The 24,466-nt window shown below is 33.9% G+C and overlaps 2 protein-coding genes across 3 annotated transcripts; both read left to right on the top strand.

Moving 5' to 3' along the window:
- Positions 1-1,197: 1,197 nt before the first annotated feature.
- On the top strand, positions 1,198-7,908 carry PAO4 (polyamine oxidase 4). Its single transcript, XM_011098622.3, has 10 exons — positions 1,198-1,828; positions 3,007-3,122; positions 3,214-3,302; positions 4,283-4,396; positions 4,616-4,703; positions 4,794-4,879; positions 4,972-5,074; positions 5,513-5,610; positions 6,161-6,590; positions 7,301-7,908. The coding sequence occupies exons 1-10, from the start codon at positions 1,780-1,782 to the stop codon at positions 7,613-7,615; spliced, it is 1,488 nt and encodes a 495-aa protein (XP_011096924.1). The 5' UTR covers positions 1,198-1,779; the 3' UTR covers positions 7,616-7,908.
- Positions 7,909-9,286: 1,378 nt separating this feature from the next.
- Positions 9,287-16,226, top strand: LOC105176043 (ras-related protein RHN1). Of its 2 annotated transcripts, none has more exons than XM_011098720.3 (8): positions 9,287-9,490; positions 9,584-9,661; positions 9,798-9,965; positions 10,289-10,337; positions 10,574-10,647; positions 12,013-12,106; positions 15,343-15,462; positions 15,717-16,226. In XM_011098720.3, exons 1-7 carry the CDS (start codon positions 9,452-9,454, stop codon positions 15,441-15,443), a joined length of 603 nt encoding a protein of 200 aa, XP_011097022.2. In that variant the 5' UTR covers positions 9,287-9,451; the 3' UTR covers positions 15,444-15,462; positions 15,717-16,226. The 2 variants fall into 2 exon arrangements, with proteins under 2 accessions (XP_011097022.2, XP_020554332.2); XM_020698673.2 differs by having other exon boundaries at positions 15,822-16,226.
- Positions 16,227-24,466: the final 8,240 nt, after the last annotated feature.

Here is a 24,466-nt window from a genome sequence, read left to right on the forward strand (position 1 = left end):
CAAAAAATCACAATTTTTTTTTAATTTTATCCATCATTTAATATTCACATATAATAAATTTATACTTATAAAGATAAAAATATAATGATGTTCGCCTCACTGCATACACACACACACACACACACATATATATATATATATATTATATTTATTCCTTTATAAGTAGAAGAATATACATGAGAATGTTGAATAAGGACTAAAATTAAAAAAATAATATAATTTTTTTCTCTAGCATAAATATTTTTCATCCAGAGCTTAACGTAAGGGGTTAGGTGTAGACGAATATTTTTTTGGAAGAGGATGTACGTATACTTTCAAAATCTTTTTAATAGAAAATATAATTTCTTATTCTTTGAGAAAATTTAAGTTAAATTAACTAAAAAAATGATACACATAGCCTCTAAATATTGAATGAATAAATATTAGGGATAATTACACTCCCCTCTCCTAAAGTTTGGTGTAATGCACATAGATCCCACATAATTTAAAAAATTATATGTAGCATCCCTGATATTTGTTTCTGTTTAACAAATAAGTCCCTCTGTTGGTTAGTCAAAATTTATTGAATTTGCTGATCTTAACAAAAGAACTGAATGAGAATTGATATTTACCCTTGATTGACTGATTACTGACTTATTGCAGGTCAAATAATTTTTTTCAAACTAAACTACCCTTACAATGGTGAAAATATACACCTCTTCTCATACATCAATGCGTGAAGACATATGAGAGTAATTTGATCATAAAAAGATTTATTTAACCTGTAACAAGTCAGTAATAAGTCAACTGGGGGTTAATATAGATTTTTTTTTCTGATTTTTTTTTGTTAATTTCAGCAAATTTTGTGAATTTTGACTAATAGAGAAATTTATTTGTTAGATAGAAATAAACTTCAAAAGTGTTAAGTCTAATTTTTTAAATTATAAATAATTCGTATATAATTATATTAATTCTCAAGAAAAGAAAATAAAATTTTCCCTAGAAAATATAATTGGATTTGCAATAGAAAATCTAATAGGGGGCAGACGTGCAAGTCTGACTAAGAAAGTTCAAGACCAACACGAAACTAGTGGGGTGGGGTGGGGTGGCTAAAAGGTCTCCAAAGCTGATACGGTTGGCAGGTGAAATACCAGATTTGCCCCCGAACACGAGAGTAAAATATCAGCAGCATTCATTCATTCATGCAAGCGCAGACACCTCTTAACAAACGCGGGTTATTTATAGGGCGGGCGTTCGGTGCCAATCCCTTTTTTTCTCCTGCCTACGAATTAATTGAGAGATTGAGAGAGAGAGGGGGGGAGAGAGAGTCAGTGCCTGTTGTGTGTTTGTGTGTGTGAGAGAGAAAGTGGGAGTGGTTTGGAGGGTGGGGAATCGATCAATCTATGCAACCGAGGAAGAGGAAGCCTTCGGTTGGTGTAGAGCAGACGAATTTGGGATTTGAGTCTTGTTTCTGTTGCTGTGGTTGTGAATGCTGCTTCGGTTGTTGTTATTATGATTATTATGAGCTTGTTTGATGATAACCTGCGCTGCGCTTCCAATCTCAGCCGCTTCATTGCCGGCCTTCTTCTCTTCCTCCTCTATCATTCCTTCCAATTGATTTCTAATTTTCCGATTCCTATACAGCCGTAATTTTTTGGTTTTTGTTTTTCTTCTCTTTTTCAAGTGTTGTTGGTGAGATCAGATTTCGTTCTCCATTGCTTTTTGGATCCCAGTTTTGGGGTGTGCTCAATCTGATAGGAAAAGGGAGAGGTAGAGAGAGAGATATTCAGTTGTTGGTTGATGGAACTCAAAGATGGAGACGATCCGCTGTTCGGCGAGGATTTTGATGGTTAGCTTTGAAACCCACCTTCCATGTTCTGAGTTATATTCTGGACTTTGCTGTTTAATTGGATTTGAATTTTGGTGGACTTTTTGTTTGATTTCTATGCAATGTTATTATGGACTGGTTTATTCAAGTTTTTAATTATTTGAGAAGTAGTTTCTTTGTACTAATCTATTGATGATGGAATGTTTTCTTAAATTATGTAACTAATTGATTATAGTTTCATTAAGGTTATAGTTATGTGAAATTGTATTTCATTAGAAGATTGTAAGAGCTGGAGTTTTAAGTTGATATCGCCATTGTTCAATTCAATGATAATATGAGACTAGGAGTTGAAAATTCATTAATCTGCATTGTTCTTCATGTGGGCTTGATGAGATTTCCACTTTTAAAATGTAGGCTGACATGTTTCTGTCAAAAATGAAATGGAAGAAATTTATGCTGCAGATTGTCAACTACTTGCCTTGTTCCTTAATTGCTAAACAAAAACAATGTCATGTTCATTATAAATAAAGTGCTATTGGTTCCCAATGACTTGTTTGCAGAAAATCCAGACATTTAAAAGCATTGCTTTGTACTGGACATCAAAGATTCGTTTAATTTGACTTGTTGAATTTAAGTTCATCTGTCTTAAGCCTCTTGCTTTTTTGCATTTTATTTCATGCCAAGAATCAATTCTTGTAGGAGGTCTTTGAAGAGCTTGGGGCTCTTCATGATTGTTAGATTTAAGTGATTTTAAGAAATGTAGTTATTATTGAAAGTTGATTGTGTAGAAACTTGATTGGAAAAAATAGTTAACAAATGTAAATAGAGTGTTTGATAGAAAAACAACTTATGCTTGGGATTATTTTGACAAATACAGAAATAACTTTAAATAGTTTCTTTTTTCCTTTTCCTTGAGAGGGTATGAGAAGTTAGAGAAGCAATGACTTTCATGCTTTTGCTTTTGTTAAAAATAAAAGCTGAAATTAGATTTAGAAAGTAGAAGTAGGCTGCGGAACATTGCAATCCAGTTCAACTTCAATCTTAAGCTTATAAGCGCTTTAATTAAGTTTTTGCGAACACCTTTTAGTTGTCAAGATGAAGTGTACGAATTAGCTGCTACTCTGTTTCTGTTTTGTGGACTTACTAGAAGTTGAAGCGAAAATGTAATACCCTTTTGATCATTGTCATGTGGTGACTAGGCATTTGTTCGTCCGTTGTTGAAAGACACCACAATGCCTTGCCTTCTGTCATTGTTATTGGTGGGGGTATATCAGGGCTGGCTGCAGCGCGCATGCTTCAAAATGCATCATTTAAGGTATAATTTCTAATAACTGACTGAAGTCTTGGAATAGTGATGTAGTTTTGTTTATGTATCCTTGATTGACATAGTACCTGTCCCCATCCAGGTGATCCTACTGGAGTCACAAGACAGAATTGGCGGGCGCATTCACACTGACTACTCATTTGGTTGCCCAGTTGACATGGGAGCTTCATGGCAAGTCTATGTTTTGTTTTTTCCAGCATATTTTTCTGGATGAGAAACATTTTTTACAATTCTCGTGTTTTGAAACTTTATACTGCTTTATTTTCTTCAGAAAACCCACCCCCAAACAGAAAAAGAAAAAGAAAAGAGTAAATTTGCCCTGTGAGCAAATGGAGCCTAACTGTTTAATATTCTCATTTATTGACAAAAAATATAGCTTCATCTGATTCACTTTGCTAGCTTATATCTTAAGGATATTTTTTCATATATACTTGCTCATATATTGTCAAGTAGTACGTCTAGTATGCTTCCACTAGGTGTTGCTGGTAAATTGCATCCGTTCAAGGTTAAACCTCTTTGTTTCTATATGGCAACAAACATTCAAAGACAAAGGGGTTCCAGTCTGACACCACTAGTGTGCGTGTGTACTACAGTTGACGTTCCGGACCTTAGGAAATGCAAGCTTAAGTGTTCTGTGGTAGTTTCTGATACTTCGATGCTGATTAACAGACTGCAATAATGTCAGAAAGTAATGATAGTACCTCTATTTCAGATTCAATATTCTTTTATTCTTTTTGAGTTCTCCAGAAAAGCTCCATTTCCTAGAAGGATAGCTTTTCCTAAAAATGCATCTGACTTGAAACTGATGATTTAACATTACTAACTTTCAACCACTTCTTTTAACTGTACTCATGTAAAGTTCATTCCACTTTTTCCAACTCTTATTTGGTTGTACCAATTGGAGCTATAAAAGATGGAATAGAGGGACTATCATTGCTCATGACTTCACATGGAACAAGCTTCAGTTTGTAGCAATAAAGTAAAGTTCGGATGCTTTGTTGTCAGAAAGACATGCAACTTTCTCACGCCGCGTTGATGAATACTGAAAAATCCAATTTTACATCATTTTGCTTGGTCTTTATGTGTTATATTTGCTTTGTTAATATGCTAACAATTATGAAGTTTTATGACTTTGTTTGAACAATACTCAGGTTACATGGTGTCTGCAATGAGAATCCATTGTCTCCCATTATACGCCGTTTGGGGCTCACTTTGTACCGTACAAGTGGTGACGACTCCATTCTATATGACCACGACTTGGAAAGGTATGGAACTTTTGTATATTTTTGCCCTCTGCTGTTATAACTATAAGCATAGGTGAAGATTAATGATTAGCAGGAAATATTCCATGTGTGGTCCTTTTTTCAATTTTTAGGAAGATGTCGTTAATCATTCTTGATTGATTGTCTATCGATTAGGAACCATTAATGGTCTCGTGATAATTTTGTTGTATGATTTTTTAATTTTGGTTTTGGTCTTTTCAGCTATGCACTATTCGACGCAAATGGACATCAAGTTCCCCAAAGTATGGTTGTTGAAGTTGGAGTTGCATTTAAGAAAATCCTTGAGGAGGTAGCATCTTAATTCTGAATGTCGCTAAATATGTGGTCCCTGGTGATATCTGTTATCAACAAGCTTATTGATAATATTTCTCTCTTCTAGACTGATAAAGTGAGGAAGGAACAGAGCAATGACATTTCTGTCAAGGAAGCAATACTGGTCGTGCTGGATAGGCATCCAGAGTTAAGGTACCACAGTCAATTGATGCTGTGGTTTCTCTTCAATTTCATGTCTAAATATGAATGCTAGTGCTTACTGTTTGTCATTTGCTTGTCATCAGACAAGAAGGGCTAGCATATGAAGTTTTGCAGTGGTACATATGTAGAATGGAGGCATGGTTTGCTGCAGATGCAGACATGATATCTCTGAAAGCCTGGGATCAGGCAAGTTTGTGTACATTTTCTTTTATGTGAACTGCTTTTACTTAAGCTATCTTTGAGCTCCCCAAAATTGATAGCATTCTTGAACTTGTAACAATTGGATGCAAATATGGACTTTTTGCTGTACTATGAAGTTTGTGGAAGGAATTTCAAACAGCTATACGTCCTCCATATAACTTTCAAGATTTCAAAATTACATGCTTTACCTGGTTTATGCAATTTAAAGTGTTATGTGGTATGTTTGGATATACATGCTTCTGCTTTTTATGGTACCTTTATTGGGCGTGAAATGTCGTAGAACTGGAAGGAAATTTTGATCCGGATAGTGCTCAAAAGCTTCCATGTGTCTTAATATATGTAATCAGATTTTTTATGCCTATGAGTAGCACACATGCAGCTGCAGTCTTGCTTATCCTATTGTTGATATTTGTGTGTGTTCAGGAGAAAGTTCTTTCTGGTGGTCATGGGCTTATGGTCCAAGGGTATGATCCTGTGATAAAGGTTCTGTCTAGAGACATTGACATTCGTCTAAATCACCGGTATGCTTGTATACTTTTTGAATGATCCTATTTAATGACATCACAATATTTAGATTATTAAGCATAATCTTGGATGCCTTATTGACAAGCTACAATTGTTATGCGAAGATTCTTGCTCTTTCTCTGACATTAACTGCATAAATATGCTGGTCAATGGTTATTCAAATGGAAAATCTTGTAAACCTTGTTGCTTGCTTTTCAAACATAAAGTTAATAGGACGGTAATATGATAAATGCAAAATGGTTGGTTGATGATCCTGATTGTTTGTATGAGAGTGCCCCACCTGGGGATAGGAATCAGAGCTAGTACCCTGAGTTCATATTTGTCTGCTGAAAAGGTTGACGTCTTTCATGTTTTGGTCAACCTAGCTGTTACAGATACGCTTCCCAGCAGCATGCCAACTTTTACTTAAGCTGTATGCTTGAAGTTGATGAAACTTTGAATAACCTGCTGTTTGTTCCATTGAACTCTCAACAGTCACTTCATTTCATTTAATTGTTTTATTTACCCTCACTCTCTGAAGATTTATTTCCTTAATCTCAATTTCAGGGTTAAAAAGATTGTCAATGGGTATAAGAAGGTGGTAGTAACAGTTGAAGATGGAAGGAATTTTATTTCAGATGCTGCGATTGTCACTGTGCCACTGGGCATTCTAAAAGCCAACTTAATTGAATTTGAGCCTAAGCTGCCAGAATGGAAACTGTCTGCAATATCAGATCTTGGTGTAGGAAACGAGAATAAAATTGCGTTAAGATTTGAGCATGTCTTTTGGCCAAATGTGGAATTTTTGGGTGTCGTTGCAACCACTTCTTATTCCTGCGGCTATTTTCTTAATCTCCATAAGGCTACAGGTCATCCTGTGCTCGTCTATATGGCGGCTGGTGCCCTTTCATATGACCTTGAGAAGCTGTCAGATGAGGCTGCTGCCAATTTTGTGATGTTACAGCTGAAGCGAATGTTTCCTGATGCAACTGAACCTGTAAGTTTATTTATTTGATAAAATATGCTGACTACTTGTTTTACCTTTATTTGGTTTTAGGATATAGAGCATTATTATAATTCTTGTCTTGATTCACTCATCTGATCAAGTAATTTCTCTTTCTGTATTAGAAATTGAGTGTCTTTATGATAAAATGGCTCTGAGTATATATATTTTAGGTTGACCAATTTGGTATCCTTGATTTGTCGACTGCCTAAGCAGTTCACACTAACTGGCATATCTTTTATCAACTACTCATGCTAGCTTTTTAGAAAGCAAAAATCTTCTCAACTGAAAGTGGTTGTGATCAGTAACCTCTGTTGGACGGTTCATCTTTCTCAGTTAATACTGCTAAGAATGGCAGGGGAATACATCACTTATCTATAAAATAGTTAACTGAATTTCATTTGAACAAGCATGTGGGGACGACTAATAAAACGAGCAGCTCGGTCAGAAGTTCTTGTTGCATCTTATTCTCTGAAGAAATAAACATGTTTTCTATTTCCTCTACATACACAAATACAAAGCACTTGCTATTTCTTCTTTTTACTTTTTGCCTGATGGTATTTGTGGTTCATAATTTTAATTCTGTTCTACAATTACATGTGCTGTTTGTTGCAAGTTCATGAAAATGCTACTTCTTTTCCCCAAGGTAGCAACCGAGAATAGATGCTTCTTTACTGACGTTGTTTTTGAATGGGGCATCGCAGGTCCAGTATCTTGTATCACGTTGGGGAACTGACCCAAACATTCTTGGATGCTATTCCTATGATGCAGTTGGGAATTCAGACGATATATATGATCGGCTTCGCGCCCCTGTGGGTAATCTTTTCTTTGGAGGTGAAGCTGTGAGCGTAGATCATCAAGGTTCTGTACATGGCGCCTATTCTGCTGGAACCATGGCAGCTGAAAGTTGTCAAAGGCATCTAATGCAGGGGCTCGGGAGTCTGGAAAGAATTCCCCTGGCTGCATGCAGGGATGAAATCGTTGAGACGACAATTCCGCTTCAGATTTCAAGGTTGTAAGCTAGGCAACTGAAGTACCGTTGACATGTTCGAACTTCGATTAAGGTTTTATACTATGGAGTGTATTTTCTTAGAACTGGGAGTGTGTTTGAAACTAAGCTGTTCTTGATCTTCTAAGTTTGTTTCGCAAGCAGCCTGAAAAAAAATCATTTGAAGTGCTGTTTTAGTACTTAATAATGGGATTACAAACAAGTTGCGAAGTAGCAGCTCTGTGAAACTAAGTCCTTTGGTTTTGTTTTCATTCAATTTTCTTATTAGTGGTAAGAAAGCAAACATATGATTTTTCCCCCTTATCTGTATTATTACAGAAAATGATTTCTCCCTCATTTTTATCTACATAATTAGTTTTATATACATATGTAATTATTTCAACCACTAATTTAATAAGTTAATAAGATGTACTTTTTACACTGCATTGGTAAGGGGAGGCATTTTTAAATTGATAAAAAATACAGTGATTGATAATCTCCAAGTATGCTAGTTGAGATTGTCATTATAATTATAAATAGGGTTGATTATCCTTAGATTCATTTGAAAATATGCAATATACTTTTACCTAAGAAGGTTTATACTCGCACCTTCTCTAAAAACACACAACTTTTTTTTTTTAAAGTATTTGAATGAAAAATATTGACGTTAATATTTTTATATAATAATTTTGTATTTATAAGGAGAAAAATCATATAATGGTTATCACCCTCTCTTGTTTAAGAGAGGAGTGGAAGACCTTTAAGGGTTCTTGGCCCCTTGGTGTATCTTCAGTTTTGCTTATCACCCTCTCTTGTTTTTTTGTACTTGCCAAAGAGTTATATCTTTCATTTTTATCTTAAGAGATTGAAATAGATTCAAGTTATTCTTGAGATATTCTATAACACTCTCTATTTTATAGAAGTGTTATTATAGTACACTTTCTTGAGTTTCTTGAATAGATACATTTGGTGTTTTGTATGGACTTGCTAGAGGACATTCTTTTGCTCTTGTGTGAATAAGCAAACAACTTCCTTGGAGGTTAGCTTTGTGAAGCTAGGACAATTCTCATTCAAGGATATCGACTAGTTGATGTGCAGGTGCACGAATAACCCGATTGATGTGGGATGTAATCTTTTCTACTGCTTTATTTATTTCTTTGCTGCTTATTTACAATTTGTACTAATATTGATTCCTTCACTGAAACCTAAGATCACGACATGTGAATTTGTACAAGTACTAACATCAAACCCTGTAAATACTTTAGAGCCAATTGGGGCCAAGATAAGTTATTTATTGAAATATTCTTTATCCTTTTTTCTTGAATCTCCAATCCAACCATCCTATGCGTCCAACTAATTTATTTATATATACATATATAAAATTTGTGTAAATGAAATTTAATTTAATTGGCGAAATTAAAAAAGTTTTATAATTATAAGGAATGAATTCATATTCCCTGAATATATGGGCAGTTATTATAATTTAACAATTATTTTTCTATTTTAATAATAATATTAATTAAACAAAATATTCGAGATCATGATGCTATTATAATCGATTTACTAAAAAAAAATATTCACCAAAGTTTTTCTTTATAAACAAAGTCAATTTTTGTTGGGAGGAAAAGTTCAAAGAGAAGGCTTCTAGAGGACCCCACTTGACCCGTCACAAGTATTTTTGTGGGTATAAAACTCACACTAAAATACAATATTTAACACAATCCCCCAAACACCACCTACCCAATTCTGAATTCTCCTTTCTTCTTCCATTTCCTCTTTGGATTCACTGCTTTTTCTTAGATCATCGCACTATCTTCTCCTCTCTGTATACACAACAAATTCTTTCAAGAGGGTTTTCCGTATTCATATGGCGAACATGGGTCATAATAATCTCAACGCTAAACTCGTCAGTGCAATTTTCTTTCATGTGTTTCTTGCGTTTTGTTGTGTTGAATATTTTTTGTTTTGTTTTTGATGATTTTGGGGTTCAAATCTTCAGGTGTTACTTGGAGATATGGGTGCTGGAAAATCAAGCCTTGTGATACGCTTTGTCAAGGGCCAGTTTCTTGAATTCCAAGTAATTTCCCTAATCTTTGATCTCACTTCATGCAAACCTGAGCTTAATCGGCTTCCTCTCTGGTAATCGTGAATTGGGTGTTCTTGTGATGATCATCCTGATGATAACAATCGTTTGGTGAATAATTTTATCACAGGAATCTACAATTGGGGCTGCGTTCTTTTCGCAAACGGTGTCTGTGAATAATGCCACGGTGAAGTTCGAGATCTGGGACACTGCTGGGCAGGAGAGGTACCATAGCTTGGCCCCCATGTATTACAGAGGCGCTGCTGCAGCGATCATAGTTTACGACATCACTAGCTCGGTAATAGCAATCCCATATGGATATGCATGTAGATATCTGATTTCATGAACTACATATGCAGGCTGATTGAATTTCCGTTTCTGAATTTATACTAGTGAGAGGTCCATTTTACACGAAAAATGTGAGTGCTCTGTTGTATGTGTTCTCGAATCCTGTAAATGGAAGTTATATGAACACTTGCCTAACTTTTCATTTCTCATTTTGATCATTGAGGGTGAAGTGATAGCATGTGCCTCTGACATAATTTAAATAAGGGCGAAATTTTTATGAGTATGTTGTTTTTTCTATCTGAATCTTCCTTTTGGTTTTGCTTGGTAATGTAGGATTCTTTTGCACGGGCTAAGAAGTGGGTGCAGGAATTGCAAAAACAAGGTGCTTTATGACTTATCGTTTCTCCTTTTCATGTGCTACATATGAAAATGACATAGATCTGGTTTTGGGAATTTGGGTTGAACATCCATTTGAAGTTAGACAAACGGATTCTAGTTGGATTGGGGTTCCAAGGAATAATTGAGGGAGAAACACCACATGTTTGATTTTTCTTATATATTTCCTTTCTGATAAGTGGGATCAAACTTGATCATAGTATGGCTTTGTGATTTTTGCAGGTAATCCTAACATGGTTATGGCACTTGCTGGAAATAAATGTGACCTTGAAGACAAGAGGAATGTGACTGCTGAAGTGAGTAGTTTTTCAATTGTATTTGGATGTATTATTTTCCATATTCTGATTTTAGGCAGTCATTAACATCTCTTCAAATTTTTTTGCTTCATCATTTTTGCGTGCTTTCTAAGATGCTTTGTTCTACATTTCAGATTGAAAATTGGAGTGGCACCTACATATTTGAAATTATGACAAATTTTTGTCTTTAGTAACTAGTTGTCTCCAAAGGAAGATGAATAAGATAATATTTTTCCAGAAGATGAATAAGATAATACTGGAAAAAGATCAAACGAAATCTTACAAGGGAGATTAAGAAGTTTGGGTTGAAGATATGGCTTTGGATTACTCTAACCTAAAGTTGTAAAACCTTAGAGTCACCAAGGAGTTCCATGTATCTCTGGTAGCAAAAAGTTAATGAAGTATCACTATTTATGATCTAAACTCTAAACTGGGAAAAGTTACAATGTATTTATGGACTTCTCAACATCAAATTATACTTGGAAATTTACCATGGAACAAAAAGGGTCCTTTCTCTGATAGGATTCAGTTTAAGGAAGTAATTCATTATGAGATCCTATCTAGAAAAGGATTATAGAATATTAAATTCTGAATGAAAGAAATAAATTAATGAAGCTAACAGATTCTACAAATCATTGAACAATTGCTAGTTGAAAAATTACTAAAATGCTTTTTGAACACCACTAGTTATTGCTAGATGCATAAATTCTTCAATTTGAGATTCCTCACTCTTGCATGGAGGCCCAAACATTTGCAACAAGGTGTTGGAGCTTAAAATGAAGCTATAGCTGTTGCCCTTTTTGATTTGGTATATCAATAGAGTAGACGCTTCTGAGAGAAGGCACAAGAGTGCGATTGCTTTGAAATAAGGCTTCTATAAATGCAACTTAAAATGCTCCAATTGCATAGAGTTGATATGTAATTTCCAAAGCTCGACTTGGAGTCTTCATATTGTTCAGCTTTAAGGAGATTATAGATCATTGTAGTTAGGAGGGAGGATTGAAAATTGTTTGCTTCCATATTTATTCAACAGTGGAGTTTTCTTGTAAATATCTGGCTCTTCTTTCTTTTGCTCAGTGTTTCTTAGTATGAGTGTTGTTGCTGAGCAGGAACTTTCTTAATCAGTTGCTGGATATATGTTGTCTTAAAGACTTTTGTCTATATTTGCTAAGCCTTACCCTTTGCTCATAATAAATTATCTATTTGAGGCTGTTACTTGGTTTCCTTCTTCCTGGAGCTCCATTTTAGCAATTGTTGTTTTCTTAATTGATTTCAATTTGAATTCCTTTATCTGATCTGACACTCAAGTTTGGATTCATATAACAATGTAAATTGATTGTTGGGTGTCTTACAAATGTGCTCCAGGAGGCGCGCGGCTATGCTGATGAAAACGGCCTCTTCTTCTTTGAAACCTCTGCCAAAACTGCTGTTAATGTCAATGATATATTCTATGACATAGGTATATTTCTTTCTTTGTTTCTAATATGAAACAATATTTACTTTTGCTGCAAACTTGGAGGAAGGTAATAGTGTGAAGCATTATGAAAGTGTAAAAAATATGGTATCACCTAACATCCTTGTTGTTTTCTTTAATTTTTCACCATATAAAAACTTCTATACTATATTAATGCCCTTTCTTTGTTTCATTTCTGTACTTTTTGACCGTATAGTTTAGTCAGATTTTTTTCTCACTCTATATCTCCATATCATCAGGTTTTTGTATTCCCTGGAATTTTTCAGTTTTACATCCTCTCTTGTAGTTGTGTCAAATTTTTATTGCTTTTGTTGATGTATATTCCTCAAAAGATAGATTTGTCTCCATCTGCGCAAAAATAATAATGAACATGTTTCGGCAGACGGAGAGTAGGGTTTGATAATTTCAATTTCACCATTCTTTCTTGTCATGCTAAAAACTTTTCAATGGATTTCTAAGATGTATTTAGAATACTTGTGAAGATTGAATTGATTTTTCACCTTTATAATATATAAGCACATGCAAACTTGTTTAAGCATCTGGAAGTAGAAGTGTGCGTAAGTACTTGGATTAGCATGCAGTTATGTCTAGTGAAGGAAGCTAATAAAAAGAAACAAATAGCCTTTTACAGCCATGGAGAGGACAACCGCGTGCTCACTAATAGGTGAGAAAATGAATAGGGTAGTTACAATGTCCTCTATCGAGGTTTGGTCTAATCATAGGTATATCCCATTAGACTTGAGATATTACATGTAGTACCTCGAATGTTTCAAACTTGTGATAAAAATTATATTCTACAATATTTTTATGTGCATTTTAAATTATTTAATTTAGAATTATTTGTATTTAAGAAAATGACTAGACATATCTCTAGCATTTTATTAAAAAGTTATTATTTAAAAAAAATTGAAATGATGTACTAGTAAATATTGAAAACATCAGCGGGCTCTTGTAATTTGGACAAATTCAGAAGAGTGTGTGTACGTGGAGGTCGAAATTTCATTTCATTAAAGACGTAGGACCTTCTAATGGTTGTTAGTGTCGAGGGAAGTGGGCTATTAATCAAATCTGAGGACTGTCTGTAATTAGTACAAACCTTGGGATAGGCTGCTCTAATTATACCAAATCAACCACATTATGAGGGAGAATGAGCTTGTTCTCCTGTTGTCTCCTAATAAACGCGTAGGAAATCCACCAGTTCATAGATTTCTCTTTGCAATATGGCTCTCAGGGGGTTATACAGGAGATCATCAATTCGTGCTACTTGTGGTTGCTAGCTTGTTTAAAATGTGGAATCATTGTTACATTCTAGATTAGAAGCTTGAATTCATTGTTAGTTGCTCACTTGTAGGCTAGTTTGATGATTCATAAATATCCTGTTTTGGGCTCAAGTTTTGAGCCTTCATGCTTCAAAAGGTGGTTTACTAATTTATGAAGTTCACTGATGTTTAGGTAGTTTAAAATGCCGAATCTTGTTTAGTTTTTCTATTGAAACGCTTGGATTGTCATTACTGGGTTCCTTCTTTTGTGGAAGAATGTTCAGATGATTCCCATTGTTATGCGTCTCTAAACTATATAGCAAAACTAACAACTCGGTCTTTTCCTCTCTTTATGTCTTCTTGGTTTTCTTTGAGAAACTTTTAAATACTTGGAGTTTATGGAAGACAATTGTTTGATGTTTGCATAATCCGATTTCCATCAGCTAGCAGGTTTATTTGCTGATCAAAATGCCAGCATGCACCTTTTGAAAGTCTTGATGAACTTATGATGTGCCATCTTTCTGACACTTAGCAATGAGCAAAATCTACTTTCCTTTCTAATATTTAATAGTGTTAATTACACTTAGACCCCCTCTGGAAATACAAATTTACAGTTTTTCCCAAAAGAAGTCTCAAAATTATACTTAAACCGCTTAAAAAATTCTCTATATACACTTGACCCCTTTTAGGGTTTGGACAGAAAATGCTCAACAAAACAAATTATATAAATTTTCAATTTTACTGCTGCAGATATAAATTGAATTCTTATAAATTGAATTCTCCTGTAATATCTTTATATTTGTAAGGGGGGAAATGTAAAGGCAAAAGGGTGTAATTGTAATAAAATAGTGCTCTCAAATTATAGTCATTGGAGAAAGTAACTGTAGATAGAATGAAAAAATTAGTCATCTTTGATGCTCTTTTTACTTCCTATATATAGGGTGAGATTAACATCATTGCCTCATATTTTTCTTAAAGATGTCTTGTTCAACTATTTTATCTAATGCTTCAGTAAATAGATGCAACAATGGTGACGGATACTTTGTATCCAATGGCTATAATTCAAGCATAATATATTTTACAACCACACCCTCTTGACTTTATATACATACATTTAGCCCCATATAAGTATAAAAATATTACAATGTTGAATGAGGGGTTGAACTGAAAGTTTGTGTATTTTTTTTTTCTTCTGACATCAACATTTTTCGTCCAAACCCTAACAGAAGGGAGTCTGATATAAACGGAGAATTCGTGGAGGTGTAAGTGTAATTTTGAAACTTTTTTCAGGGAAGTGTAATTTCAAAGGGGAGTGGTCTATCTGTAATTAACCCTTAAAAATATAACCTTTATAATTATTACTGCACATTTCCAAATTGATATTCTATGGATGGGAGCTGAAAATTCCACTTGAGCCATCTCAAAGTCCCTGCTAAGGGGTGTATACTCTTCACTCTTTTTGAGCAGTTCCTATTATCCTTTGCCAATGAGCTTGGTCCATTGATATTTCTGATGATCTGGATACACCAGAACCTGGATTTTCGACTGGAGATTGTAACCCAATTTATTTATTGCTGTTTTCATTTCCAATTATACTTCGTGGAGTATCGAAAATCTGTGTACTAAAAAAGTGTGGCTAGAGGTGTTCGACTTCTTTACGCTAAACTTATGCATCCTGACCCAGGCATCTTTAAACAGATCTAAATATCTCTGTTTTATCGTGTGCTGTTGCTGGACGGAACATTATCCCTTATGTTTCTTCTTAGTTCTTAAAGACTCTTGCTGGATCTGAAATTAGGCTAACGAAGTTCCTGATGCTTAATGATTTTGATCTATAGAAAGAACTAAAAACAATGTGCATGTTGTCTTTCTTAGCCAGTTCTGTTTTGCTTTACTTTTTCCCTGTGAACCATTATTTCCATTTACTGATCCTCTCCTGATTTTTTATTGTGATATATACAGCAAAGAGGTTACCTAGAGCTCAATCTACCCAAAACCCAGCAGGAATGGTTCTGGTTGATAGACCTGCAGAAGGATCCCGAGCTGCATCATGCTGTGCTTAAGCTTCTCCTGCCATTAAGTGTATGATTGTTTTCTTGTTTCCATGGCTTACTCTATTTTTCTGTTTGTTAATCAATTGCTCGTACTTGCATTTAGTTCATACTGAGCTGGATTATTTTGTTGATCTGGTCTAGATATATTCTTTAGCTGATTGTTATTGCCACCATCTCTGTACTTATCAATGTTTTCATGCGCCATTGTTGTGGTCTATAAATATTTATGTCTAGATGTTCAATGTCGACTCTGATGTGCTTTATGCTACATTAATCGAGCAGGTACTTTTCCTTGTATGCCCTCAATATAGGTAGACGTTGCTGAGAACTGTGCAAGTGAGACCCTTATAGTCTCTTGATGCTCTGCTTGTGTATGCCCTCATATAGGTGACGTTGCTGAGAACTGTGCAAGTCAGATTCCTTATAGTCTCTTGATGCTCTGCTTGTGGTTCGAAGCTGTAGATAATTAGTTTCTTGACCCGAGTATATTGGCTGCTGGCTAATCATGAAACTCTATATCATGATAACTATTGTACTGTCAAACTCTGATTTCAGTATGTCACATGTAAGTAGTCTTGAGGAGTTTTTGGACGCTTCAGCTCATCTAATATCTCCCCTGTTTGAAAAATCTTGTGAGTTTCTTAAAATCAAATATTCCCTACACGGATCAAGTTCACCTGCTATCAAGCTTTCTGACTAGGGTGCTTATCGTGGAAAGCACAATCTGATCTCAGTAGTTGTATATGATCTCGATTCATGATATAAATAAAAACTTGATTAGATTGGGGGTGATATTATGTTATGCATCTGGGAGACCCCATTATGTGTATGGTATTTGAGCTCTTGCACACTTCTAAATTACCAGAAACATCCAAAAAAAAAAAAAAAAAGAGTTTTCACACTTGGGCTTCCTGGTAAGCGACAGTTCTATTCTAGATCATGAAGTGTATATCCTCAAGTTTAAGATCAAACATTACTATATCCTTGTTGCTGGTTTGATGCTTTGTGAAGGCATTTGCTGGGATCGAACATACATCAGGACTCTTGTGTGTTAACTAATTCGTGTGTTTAAGTCTTGGTTCTTGATGATTGCCAATCAGTTATAAGGATAATGGATGCCCCAGAAATGCAGGTGCAATGTTTTCTCGTCTGTTCACCCATGCTTTTCTATTTTCGCGACAAAAAAGAATTGGTAAACTTGAAAGATGGCTAACTTTTGGAAATATATGGACAAATTGACTACCAGTGTACTCCTTAAGGGTTGAAGTTTTGTTCGTGGGAGAAACTCGAACCTGGTTTTAAGACTCATTACTGATATTTTATGGTTGTGATGTTTTGAGACCACAAATATTACGTCTACTTAAGACAAAAATAATGTTTAGAACCTTGACTTAGATATCCATTCATAGATCAAATGCTTGGTGTTGTGTTTTGAATCTACAATCGACAATGTTACTCAACTCTCCACAACTTGACAATATTTTTGTTTTTTTGGGAAAAGGAAACGACGAAGATTTTATTCCCAACACATAAACACCCAACCTGTCCTCAACACAACATCCAAAAACAGCACTAAAGACTCGCAACAACTACACCAGACTACCTGGAAAAACATTCACTATTACAATCAAGATGATCATCAGCTAGAAAAGCCAAAGCTTGTCTCACAACCTGTAAAGGATCCCTTTGCTTTCCCTTCATCAGCCGCTGGTTGCACTGCTGCCAGAGCGCACAACAGATCGTTGCAAAACCCTTGTGTTCCTCAGACTGAAGTTGCTCGAAGACTCCTGCCAGTCATGAAGATTCCCCTTGTCGCAAATCAGAAATAATCTGCCATGGAATATTCGATGTTGCCCAGACAAGATTGAGCGAACGAAAATCAAGCATAACGTGAAACCACATTTCATGGTTCAACCCCACATAATAGACATTGGAACCGATACCCACCTTTCGTTTTGCCAGTTTTTGCCCCGTAGCATATGCAAACACCAACATCGTTGTCATGCCACAAGCGTCACTTGTACCACAAATTGCGTTGTGAGTTTATTTCGGATGATTTTATTAGCGAATAATGGAGCAAAAATTAGTTAGATAGATGCTACGCAGAGGTGCATTGATTGTATGATAATTGATATATATCTCTTAATTTTAGAAATAAACTATTTGTCAATCGTACACCTACTTTGTGTATTGTGTATATCAGGTGTCACACGTATAATACCAAAAATATGTTGTGTTTTGAAAAGATTGATGAGACAAGTCATAGTAATGAAGGAAGGATACAACTTATGTTAGATTTATATTTGTGCTTCTTTATACTTTTTTATTGTTTTACTAAAATATTATTTTCAATATACCTACAAAGTAACTATCCATATAAGATCAATCTATAAATGAGGATAAAAACACATACTTGATTTAGTAGTTGCAACTAACTAAGATCTTACAATTGTTATAATATTTTTACTTCTATTCAATATTTAATTGAAAAATCACACTTAAAATTCTAAAGTATATATGTATGTTTTTGGCAGAAATATATAATTCTGGTACTCGAGTACATAAAAATTATTTTTTAATTGCACACACGTAGAGTAGAGTGTGTCGAATTGCTTATAATAATAATAATGCATATATTACTAAAAAAAAACTAGAAAGCAAGTACATAGAAAATTGACAAGTTAAATAACATATCATACATGAAAAATACTCATTTTAAGTTTGTGTTTGAGATGACTTGTGGGAAATAATTGTTACACTTAATTCAACATTTCCTCTAAGTTTAACTTACGTGTTCCATCTTTTTATTAAATGGAAATTTTAGAACCTACATATCCTAATATTTTTAATACGTACATGATAGTCGAAGTTTAACTCAGAAATACATGTTTTTAAATAATAATTCACGAACGTAAATTAGTAATTTTTTGAAACTATAGCTATAAAAGTACATATCTAAAAAGTTAATAACATCTTTTAGATTCTTATATATATATATATGTATAAAGTTTCGTAAAATTATATTAAAAAGATTGAACTAAGGAATATTATTATTGATGCATTTATTGTGTGCTGCAAGGCATGTGCAATAAATTTGAAATGATACATCGAGGGACAGATGAAAATGCACAAGGACATGATTTTTGTACTTCGATTTTAGTACCATTAGAAGTTTCAAGAAAATTTCATATTCACTGGAGCTGATAAGTTGCTTTTCCAAATGCACAATTGAAGATGTTGCCGACAATATCACCTCCACGAAAATTGTGGATATTTAGTTTAATTTGGACCATTAGTATGTGTCTCACTTAACATGTTATGTAAGTTTTTAGGATTAATTGCATTTTGATCTATGTAAAACAACTAATAAAGATATTTTTTTTTTGGGGAAGAATTATGCTTTTTGTCCTTAAACAATACCACTTATTTGATTTGAGTCTTTAAACAATTACTGGTTGCATTTTTGGTCCCTTAACACTATAAAAAAGATGCGAAATTTGGAATGATTAAAAAGTAAAAAAATTCTATTGGAACGAATTTTGGAACGGATGACGAACCGTCACTGTAGACGGCGTTACAAATATTTAGGAACGATTAGTGATGAACCGTTCTAACTGTAACACATTGATGATGACCGTTCAAAAAATTGTATGTGATTATAAAAATTTAGCTTTTTTAATGGAACGCAATGGATACCATTTGGAACGGTTATATAATTTATTTCGAATTATTTTTTAAACGATTTTTGTAATACCGATACTTGAATTTTGGAATTGTATTTATTTGTATTGGTGTTATATTTAGGAACAGTTTTTGAAGTTATTTGATGGACAATTTTTGAAATAGTATTAGGAACGATCAATTTTTTGTTTGGAACAGTCACTTGTAACAGTGTTAGGAATGATCAATCTTATTTTAGGAACATGTGTTTAAAAATATTTTAGCATTGATATTAAAAACGGTTATTTGGAACGACCTTTGGAATTGTTTGGTTGTCAATTTCTGAAATAGTATTAGGAACGGTCTCTTTTTTTTTTAACATTCTCTTGAACCAGTTTTACAAACGATCAATCTTATTTAGGAATACATTTTAGAATTATTTTAGCATTGTGTTTAGGAATTGTTTTTTTGTTTAGATTTGTAACATTTTCTATACAATTACTAAAATTGTTCCTAATTGTTTACTTTATAATAAAATTTTTACAAATTATTTAATTTATATATTTAATAAATTTAATAAATTTATTTTAATAAATTAAAATAAATAATTGATTTAATTAACAAAATTTTATTTAATTGTATTTATGAATTTAATTAATTGAATAAATATGAAATAATGAAATGTAATAAATATTATGACTAAATAAACATGAATAATAAAAAAAATATTATTTTAATATAAAATATTATTGGATTACAAAATTAGAAAAGATATAAAATGTAATTTAAACCCTCTTCGTCAGCGTCATACATTTCGTCGTCGTTCAGCACCGGGGGGGTCAACTGAGGCTGTGCTGGGGGGGTCGGTTGTGACGGTCCGACAGTCGAGGAGTTGGCACACATCTCCTTCATCATGGCCACCATTTTGATCATCATCCTTCTTGAGCCGGCCGATGCAATTTTCCATGGCTAGGTTTGATTGCGGCGACAGCACTGTCGATGAGGGTGGCGATGGTGATGTGTATGTCTAGCTGGAGATGTGGGTCTCACAACCAATACTGAATACACAACCTTTGTTCTTGCCCTCAACTGCAACCGACCATAGCTGCTGCTCTGTCATCGCCACCGAAACCTCCAATTAGGCCGAGGTATCGTGGTCCTTGACCGTGGGCTGAGGCTGATGATCCTCCATCAACTACTGGAATGTCTCTTGCAAAATAAATAAAATTATTAGGGCACTTACCGCCACCTTAGCCACCTCGGTCCGCTCCAGCCGCCATCCGCCTTCTTCTTGTAGCATCTGGCGAACAATTCCATCTGTTTGAGTGGTTGACCGAGCTCTACCTCTTGCAGAAGAATAAAACAGTTAGCATAATATGTATAAAATAATGATAAATCTTTAAAAATATTGTAATTTGTTTACCATCTTCCTCTTGTCCATGTCAATAGAGGAGGATCCCATATGGTACAGAGTAGAGGACGCCGCGGGGTTCATCGTCCGGTTCACCTTATTTTTCGCGGACTCCTCCTAGAAGTTCACGCTGGCCCAGTATGCTTGGAGTTGGAGCCTAACCTCGTTAGCCAACCAAAGTGGCTTGACCAGGATCACCCGAGCGACGGCAAACTTCTTTCGGATGTATTTTTGGGTCCACATGTGGAAGACCCGGAACATGAACTCATCGTCACAGTCCCACCAGTAGGCTATCTACAGTAAGAAAATTAATGATATTAGTAAAATTTATTAAACAATTTATTTTATAATATAATACTAAATTAATTTAAAGTACATTACCTTCATAGACTCGAATCAGAAATGTCGGTGTTCAGGCGGCACTTGCCTCAAACATGCCACGAGTGGGGATAGTGTTCTCGCACCACCGCATTGATGCACTCATGGAAGCGGTGGTCAAAACTAAAAGGATATGTAATTAGTGATTTTCTAGATTCAATAATACTAAAAATATTCATGGACAAATTTATCTCGCCTCATCGAGGCTGATATACTGGTGCGCTGATGGTGTGGGGACTGCTGGTGGTGTTGGTGGTGGAGCAGCCCATGGACGGGCAGGATTAGCCGTTGGTGTGGCAGACGGTTGTCTGGCCTCCTCAGCTGCCGGTGCCGCACCAAATGGTCCAATATCATCCGAAGTCTGCGGGGCGATTGACGGTTCGGCCGTGTCAGGTGGTGGGGGTGGTGGGAAGACTGCTTCAGCCTGCGAAGCATAAGACAACACAGATGGAAATGGCGGGCTACGACCACGACCACGACCACATGGTACAGGAGGCATACCACTAGACATAATCTATACAAATTATAGTAAGTATTAGTTTTTGTAATTGTTGAAAAAGTTATCCTAATTCAATAATTATTAAAAAGAAAATACTAAATCTTATACATTTGAAATATTATCATGAATTTATGATTATTGTACTCATTAATTATTTAAAAATATATAGCTCCTTTTTTCACATATATAAAGGGGTCAAGCATTGCTTTAAACTTCTTTAGCCTATCACCAGAAGTTTATTCATTTTTTTCTATAATTAATAATTAATAATTATTGAAAATATTATCCTCATTTGATGGTCATTGTAATGATTATATAAATGTATTTTAATTGAAAATATTACCCTAATTTTGTTATTGTTGACATTATTATGTAAGTAATAACATAATCGATAATATTATTATTGAAAATATTAATTAGTCTAAGGTTGTGATTATTGATTTTGTTATATAAATAATATTGTTATTGAAAATATTAATTAGTCTAAGGTTGTGATTATTGATATTATTATGTAAATAATATTATTGTTCGAAATATTAATTATTGATATTATTATGTGAATAATATTATTATGGGGAGTATTAGTCTCACTTTATGATTATCGACTTTATCACATAAATAATGTTATTATTTATAATTTTTGTCTAATTTTATGATTATTGATATTATTATGTAAATAATATTATTATTGAAATTCTTAACCTCATTTTATGAGTATTGATATTATCACGTAAATAATTAATTTTGTGATTATTGATATTATTATGTAAATATTATTATTATTGGAATTATTAGCCTCACTTTTTATTATTGTAATTATTATGTTATTAATTTTCATTATCCTTAAATGTGTACTAAATTTATTAATTTCCTAAATAATTATACAAATTTGACAATAAAATTACAGAAATTACACAATAATTGTAGAAATTACACAACGACACAATTATTACAAAAATTACATAATGACACAATAATTGCAGAAATTACACAATGACATAATTATAACCCAAATTACACAATATGATTAATCTAAATTACATAATATTTTCAGAAATTACAAATGACACAATAATTACAAAAATTATGGATTATGATATAAATTATACAATAATTACAGAAATTACACAATTATACAATTATTACATACCAATATTTTCAATAATTTCCTAAATTACACAATTATACCCTAATTACACAATATACCCTAAGCTACACAACAATATGCAAATTTCAATTTTTGAAAATATTTTAAAAAAAATTTCAGGAAAAAATATATTTTAATTTCCAGAAAGAATATTTTAGTTTTAGATTTTTTTTAAATTTTTTAAAAAATATATTTTAATTATAAAATACATATTTGGATTTCGAAAAAATATATTTTAATGTTAGGAAAAAATATATTTTAATGTCGGTTAGGATTTGGCTCCCTGGTCGGCTTGTATCTAGCTTATCCACAAAACTTTCGGTAGTTCAGATCAATATCATCCTTGTAGTACAATATGGAACCATTCTTACACGCATCAATCTTCTCAATAGATAAATTCAAGTCTCTTATCAACTTCATCGTATTATAGTAATCGAGGGGTAGGGTATGGTCACGAGACAATATACGATCAGCCCACTGGGATATTCGATCATATATTCACTCAAAAATATGACCATTGGCCTTGATATTCACTAACTCAGCAACAAATATCAATTGAAATTGGGTGCAACTGTTCCATAACGGATGCTCGACAGCATACACTATATCGTGAAATTGATCTGCCAGCCTAGACACATAATTATAGGGGCCTCGCTGTAATATGAACTAGGTCCGACATCAGTAGGACATGACCTCGTACCATCATTAGGTACACCATTCTGGTTATAATTAGAAGACCAGAAGCCTGCCTGGCAGCATTGGAAACCATCCTCTGCACCCAATCCATCTACGCTGCATTACCCCAGTGCATACTAGTACCTTCTTCATCAGGAGCCACGGGAGTTTGCTCCTCTTGCAAAGGGGGCATGGTGATGGTCTTAAAGTACTCCTGCACCCTCTCCTCGCCATGTGAAGTTCAATTATAATACTACGACATCAAATCTTTCATATACAAGTCAAAATTTACCTCATCCGGGATTTTGAAAACTTCATTTTTGCACTTTCGATAAAGATTCTTAATTTCCTTACCGTCCATATATGCATGTTGAGACTTGACCACTTCTATAAATGCAGTAACACCATCCTCAAACTTTGGAGTAAAACTCGTCCTCCTCGATAGGTTTTTCTCATACATCCATCTTCTCTACCTTCTTAGCATGATGAGTCCTACACACACACATATATATTATAACATTATATTTAATTGAAAAAAGTATAATAAATGTAATCAACTGACAAATAAAGGGTTAAAGTTGTTACCTGAATAAAATAACTTCAAATATCAACGAAAATTCGAGAGAGATTGACGAATGAGAGTATAAAAATATTAGTGGAATAGTGAGAGATCAAGAAAATTCGAGAGAGATTGAGAAAATAGAAAAAATATAAGAAGAATTGAAAAAGATAGTAAAATTAAATTTGGAACTGTCTTTGGAACGGTTCCTGGAACACATAAATGACCTTTAAAAAATAGACGTTTATTTAAATTTTATAACGGTCTTAGGATCATAAATTGGAATGATTTAATCCATTGATTTATAGCTATTGTATTCTCTTTCGAGCGATTTTAGTAATACAGTATTAATAATACACATAAACCGTTTCAATTAGAACGGTCTTAGTAATACAGTATTAATAATACACATAAATCGTTCCAAATTGAAACACATTTAGGCACTGTCTTAGTGACACAATAGTTTTCAAGTAGAAATCTAATTGAGGAACGATTTTTGTAATATTAGACCAACTATGTACTCACAACGTTCCAAATTGCACCTCATTTTGAAATATAGTTACTAACTGTCATTTTTTTGACATCAATTGTCTCACATATAAGAAAGGTCAACTCAAAACCGTCCCTAATTTTATTAATGTATTCCAAAATGAGTTTCAATTGTTTACTGTTACAAGTTTGGAATGGTTATAGGAACATAAAT

The sequence above is a fragment of the Sesamum indicum genome, linkage group LG13, assembly GCF_026168435.1.
Source record: "Sesamum indicum cultivar Baizhima isolate 11 linkage group LG13, ASM2616843v1, whole genome shotgun sequence".
NCBI classification, from domain to species: Eukaryota; Viridiplantae; Streptophyta; class Magnoliopsida; order Lamiales; family Pedaliaceae; genus Sesamum; species Sesamum indicum.